This window comes from Pseudochaenichthys georgianus, chromosome 5 (genome assembly GCF_902827115.2).
Source record: "Pseudochaenichthys georgianus chromosome 5, fPseGeo1.2, whole genome shotgun sequence".
NCBI classification, from domain to species: Eukaryota; Metazoa; Chordata; class Actinopteri; order Perciformes; family Channichthyidae; genus Pseudochaenichthys; species Pseudochaenichthys georgianus.
In genome coordinates, this window is record NC_047507.1 from 33,510,763 (window position 1) to 33,516,762 (window position 6,000).

The window sequence follows — 6,000 nt, forward strand, 5'->3', positions numbered from 1 at the left end:
TTTACATGTATTGTGGATAAGGGTGGATAGCCCCCATTGTTCTGTGTGTCAAAATGAAAGACGGCCCACACACCTATCAATCATCAAACCGTGGGGTCTTATTTCATTACGTGTTGATTTCTATCAACACGTAATGTTGTATCGACGTATAGAGATGTACTACAGCAAAAGTATTCTCCGTTGGGACTTCCTGCAACAACACCACGCCGTTATCTTGATTCTGATTGGCCAGAAGACATTATCAAAGATGTTCTATTGCGAAGACGATCACTACCTGACAAAAGTTTTCAAAACCGTTTCTACCGTATTCTTGTTTTTTGGCGTGAGAATAGTTTGGGCAGCGTGAGAGCGTGAGATTGAGAGTGAAAGCGTGTGTCACACGCCAGATGCGTGAGAGTTGGCAACCCTGGTATTTTGGCTATAAATGTTTTTTTAATTGCCACTTAAAGGTGGGGTACTAGGTAGTTTTGGAGAAACCAGCTCGAGATCGCTAGAATTTGAAAATACACAGCCGAAAAAAATCTGCCACTTCCTTACAGAGCCCCTCCTCCAACACACACGAGCGCGCACATGACCAATGAGGGCACGAGATCAGTTTGTGCACAGAGAAGGCTGACAGGCAGGTAGGCCATCCAGTTATTTTAGCCGGCCCGGCTAAAATGATTGGTTGTACTTTTTACAGTACTACGGCTTCCACAGATGGCATTTTATGTATTTATTGTCAAAGCACTTCAGATATTCATTGCTATCGGGATGTTAAGAGCATTCCATGGAATATAACAAAAGTGTATCTCGAGCCGGTTTCTTACCTAAACTCACCTACCCCACCTTTAATTAAAAATCAACACGATTACACATCGAACACTAATATAATATAAATATCAATTAAAAAACATTTGTCTACCTGTTTTCACAGAAAAAAGTACTAAAGAAAATGTATCCTGAATCTTTCTCTCCTGGTTATGACTGAATCACAATCATTATTTATTTTTCTCACTTTCCTCCTGAAACAAAGTAAATACATTCTTTTCCCAAATATGTTTTTATTATTGTTTTCTACCAGGCAGTGCTCATACAGACATGATATAGAGTAACTGGTTATACTGGTTGGTTTAAGCAGTTGTGTGAATAAGTGAGCGGTGGGGCTGGTGGTCACATGATGATGTGGATCAACAAGGATGTAAACAGAAAAATAAACGTTTAACAGATACAAAAAATGATATAAAAAGTATTCACAGTGAGCCGTGCGGCAAAGATAAGGCAGCCTTGTAATTCTCTCTGATTGCTTTCACTTTATTCCATCAACAGTCTGGTTAAAATGAAAACTCCATGATGTTGGCCAAAGTCTCTACCATTAGAAACCTCTTTCACCACTTTAAACCAAACATGTGAAAACAAAGGTTCCCTTCAGATAGAAACAGACATTAAACAAGTCACTGGCAATGTAGAAGAATACAAAAAGACGTCATGGCAGCCTGACGGGGACAAACTTCAAGTTACAGAATCCGCTGCAGTTTGGCAAATAACATTAAACACAAACTCTGACATCATGGTCCACTTCATTAGATATTTCAAGTTCTATTCCGACTGTTTCAATTCTCAAATGTTACAATTTAAAACCTTATTATGTTGTCGTCATGGGAAAATTGAAACCAATTTGATCCAAACTGCCGACACTGATGGCACCTCAGAGGCAGAAGGCTTTGTCAAATGTTTGACAAAACATTCTTCTCTCACTTCCTTAACTAACCAGCTATTATCCCACATCGTTTGATTTAAATGAAGAATACATCTCGTGGCTTAAGTTGAAAAAAGTATCAGCGCAACAAATATACAAAATCACTTTAATAAAATGGACCCTGAAGAAAAACAGCAAACATGTCTAAGTGAAGTTTCTGTAGAGCGTTGGCAAAAAACGATTTAGTTGGCGATGTAACATTAACTGTGGTTTTCTGCAGTGAACATGAGTTTTGACACAAGTTGACAATAGAAGTGTGCATGTTTTTAGAAGAACACTTTTGGTTAATAAGCAGATCAGATTCAGTCAGACTCTCAGGCTGCGGCCCCACGAGGACGAATTCGGTCGTTTGCGTTACTGTTTAGTGTCATATAGACCGTTCGGCCCCACGAGGACGACCGAATATGGCACTAAACGACTGAGGAAACGACAACGGGTCCCAAGGTGGATAGAAGGCATACGCAGCTCTCTGGGGGGTCAAACGGCTCCGTGTGTGCGCCCTATACGGACATTTTCAGATCACTGATAGTGATTGCGCAATAGCCCCGCCTCTCCCCACCTCTTCTGCTCACCTCCGCTTACCCCGCGCCATTGCTGAAGTGTTTCGCCACCAACAACAACAACAATGGCGGATCGCAGAGTTGCTATCGTGCTCCGGACGCTATTGACCATGCTACAGTTGTTTGTGCAACATCTACAGCAATAATGATGAGGCAATAGCCCCGCCTCTCCCCACCTCTGCTGCTCACCCCCGCGTCAAAGTAAACTGCACCCTGAATTCAGATTATTTATCTTTCTCTCGCGAGTGAAGTCTAATCTGACAGGACGGAGACACGCAGCTCTGCTCACCTGCAGCTCCTCCCGCTGCAGCAAAAACACACACTTCAAGTCAGATCATCACCCTTAGCTATTTTAATTACCTCTCAAACTCCCTAAACTAGTTATAAATATGTTTATTTTTACTGTCGGCCGGGTCACTCATTACTGGATGAGCTGCTGCATGAGACAGACACTGACGCTGTCCGAAGAGAGGGAGGAAAAAGAGAGGCTCCGTGTATTTTATCATTATATTATATAGAGTCGTTATTCATTTGTTTTAAAGCTCAATAAATAACAAAGAAGACCTTTGACCGGCACTTTTATAATTGTGTCCGGAAGATTTCAACTTTAATACACGCTGACTGGCGAAAAACTCTGCCCGGTTCCCTCGGCCCCCACCGCGGAGAATAAACAGAAGGGCAACCATGACAACCATGCTTCTTCGCTGCTTTTGTGGAGGAAGTTACAGCGCCACGTACAGGCTCGGCATATGTACTGCAGCTTCTCCAGCGGTTGGAGCTAAACGGAGCGGTCTCGTGTGGGCAGACACTATCCAGATAATTATTGCATGTGGACGGAAGCCGTTTGCGATTGCGTTTGCGTTAATCCTATGCGTTTAGCCGTTTTCGTCCTCGTGGGGCCGCAGCCTCAGTGTGACGCTCAGGTCCCATGCTCACAAGGGAAGGAACCAAAACATGAAGAGGACAGCACTTTTGGTATTACCCGGTCCAAATGCCATGGCAGCAGAAATGGTGCTGGAAGAAGCAACCAAAGCATTTGTGGAAACTCTTCCCGTTACAGAAACAGAGCCTCGTTAATCGATGAGGCAAAGAAGGCGAAGAGGGAGAGTTTTCAATTCCTTTGTTGTGTGTACATTCCAACAATAAAACCCTACGTGGGGAAGAGTTGTTTACACTTTAAAATGCGCCTTTATGGTACATTCACAATTTGGAGCCAAGATGGTGGCACTGAGAGTCGTGACAGAACAGTCTGGAAGCAATAAAGCTGAAGCGCTAAAACTACAGTAAGGCAATAGTAAGGTTTTATATTAAGGCTTTATTAGTAAAGCTATGATAACAAACATATTATCATTCATGATAACATTTTCCAGCATTGAGTGCAAGAGCAAAGTGCTAAGTATCGATACCTGAAGCTAATCAGGCTCCGTGATTGTTAAACACAAGCGAGTTAACACGTGATTTGCATAGAGAGTGTGCAAGCAGCAGAGGGAAGCAAAGTCAATCCATATTCTGAACTACATCATCATTACACCTATGAAGAGGAAAGTATGAACAAATATAATTGTTTAACTGGGGAACAACTGCTGTGGCATTCTGATTGGCTGACAGCTGAATACTTCGTTATGATTGGCTAGCAACACATTAGGTTGGACCCTGAAGAGTGGTGTGACCCTGGAAGGAGATGAGGGTGGGCCTTCAGCTTTAAAGGTGGGTGTGGGGAGTGCAGGGGTGGCGTTGAGGCTTTGAGGCTGCCAGGTTTAGGATTTGGGGGATTTGGGGGATTTGGGGGCCGCAGCTTTGGCTGGGGGTTTAGGGGGGTCGAAGCCTCTCATTTTGAAATAAGAAACCAGCTGGTTAGGAACCTCAGCGAGGACAGACTGAGCCAGAGACGCCGGTGGAGCCTGCAGAGAGACAGAGAGACGTTAGTGACTGACTGTGATGTCAGAGGAAGTGCTTCCAGATGATCATGGAAGCAACTGTAACAGTTCTTCCTGTTCTGGTTGGAGTTGACCTGTGCTTCCAATAGGTTCACTTCAGTTCATCTATTTGTCCCATTCGGATACATTTTACTTGAACATAAACAATATGACACATATATTAAACAACAATAAAACGAGACCTCAGCAACACATCCAACTCCTGAGTGTCCACAGTGAAGACAGAGAGCAACACGACGATCCCAGTTTTAGAACTTGCTTTTTAAATGTTGCCGTTGTTTTCTAATTGATTGTCCGTCTAATCTTTATATTTTCTCAGACACAGCTCGAATGCAAAAAGGTGACTGTTAGTTCCTTCGCTTTCATTGTTCTCAGTAGTTTTGGTCACACAGGGCTAACAGATACTGAAACACAACAGATTAAGGCCGCGAGACAAATAATACCGTTACTTAAATGTACATGAAACTAAACTTGAATATTGTCGGAGGTAATAAAGTCATACATTTGCCAAAACACAAGCCAGAGATTTAGATCATAACTTGTTGGCAAGACAAACCCCTGGACCGTTTTTATTTTTGTTTAAATCAAAAACTAAAACAACACTTTCTGTGTATTACACCTGCCTTTATCATCGGACTTGTTTTTCCCCTACCCGTTCAGAGGGCCAGCAATCACTGTTTTCCTTTGGTCGACACTACTGGCGTGCATTACACTTTTGAGCAGGGAATCACATTCAAGCCACAGTTAATGAAAGTGTCTATTTCATTTTTACCCAGCTGGAGGCAGAAGAAAAGTGAGCAGGGGGAAAGACCCCTAGAGCTACAGACCAGCAGTGCCACAAAGGATGAATCCTTGTGGTTGCTGCTTTGTTGTTGTTTATTTCTTGAGTAACAGTCCAACACACACACTTACATCTTTGAAGTTTCTGAAGGGGACAAACTGAACTATGTCCCTGGCGACGGCCTCCCCCACCGTGGACTTCAGCACGCCGTCGTCCCCGTCCAGCAGCTCCATGGCCTTGAAGTCAGCCGTGCCCACCCCCACGATGATGATGGACAGGGGCAGCCGCGACGCCCGCACGATGGCATCCTTCGTCTGGTCGAAGTCAGTGATCTCACCGTCAGTGAGGATGAGGAGGACGAAGTATTGCTGGAGAGAGATACAGACGCAGATGAGTGTGTGTTTTTGGGTGTGTGTGTGTGTGTGTGTGTGTGTGTGTGTGTGTGTGTGTCCGTCCTCACAGCGGCGTTGTTGCTCTGCGCTGCTTGGGAGGCGATGCCAGCGACGTGGTTGATGAGGGGGGAGAAGTTTGTGGGTCCAGAGAGTCTCAGCTGAGGCAGGGCCATCCTGTAGGCCTCCACGATGCCCTGGACTCCTGGCAGAGAAGAAGTTTAACAGAGAGGGAAAGATTTAGTTACATGTCGAGCAGCTGAGACAATCTAGGGAAATATAGAAACAGTAAATCAGGTTATCAGGTTATCAAGTTCGGGTTGATGACAGGAATTCTCTGTAGTTACCCAGGGAAATAAGAAGAACCAGGGATATTTTATAATGTGTGTACTTGTGCTTAACAATATCGAAGGAGACGCCTTCTCCAAAACCCATTTGAGCACACAACTGCCATAGAGATAATCTGACCTTAGATTGCTCAAATTATGGTAATTTATCTGAACACATTTTCAGATTTATTTCACCGAAAAGCAAAGATCAGGGAAACATTCTTTTTCTTCTTCTTTTCCCCCTGAATGACAACATTTGTTTTGTC

General features: G+C 43.8%; 1 protein-coding gene across 1 annotated transcript in view; it reads right to left on the minus strand.

The window, feature by feature from the left end:
- Window positions 1-1,023: 1,023 nt before the first annotated feature.
- Window positions 1,024-6,000, minus strand: part of cpne1 (copine I) — a 29,444-nt gene continuing 24,467 nt past the window's right edge. The window contains 3 exon segments of the mRNA XM_034082102.2: window positions 1,024-4,199; window positions 5,148-5,384; window positions 5,477-5,610. Coding sequence (XP_033937993.1) covers window positions 4,056-4,199; window positions 5,148-5,384; window positions 5,477-5,610 — 515 coding nt within the window. The 3' untranslated portion in view covers window positions 1,024-4,055.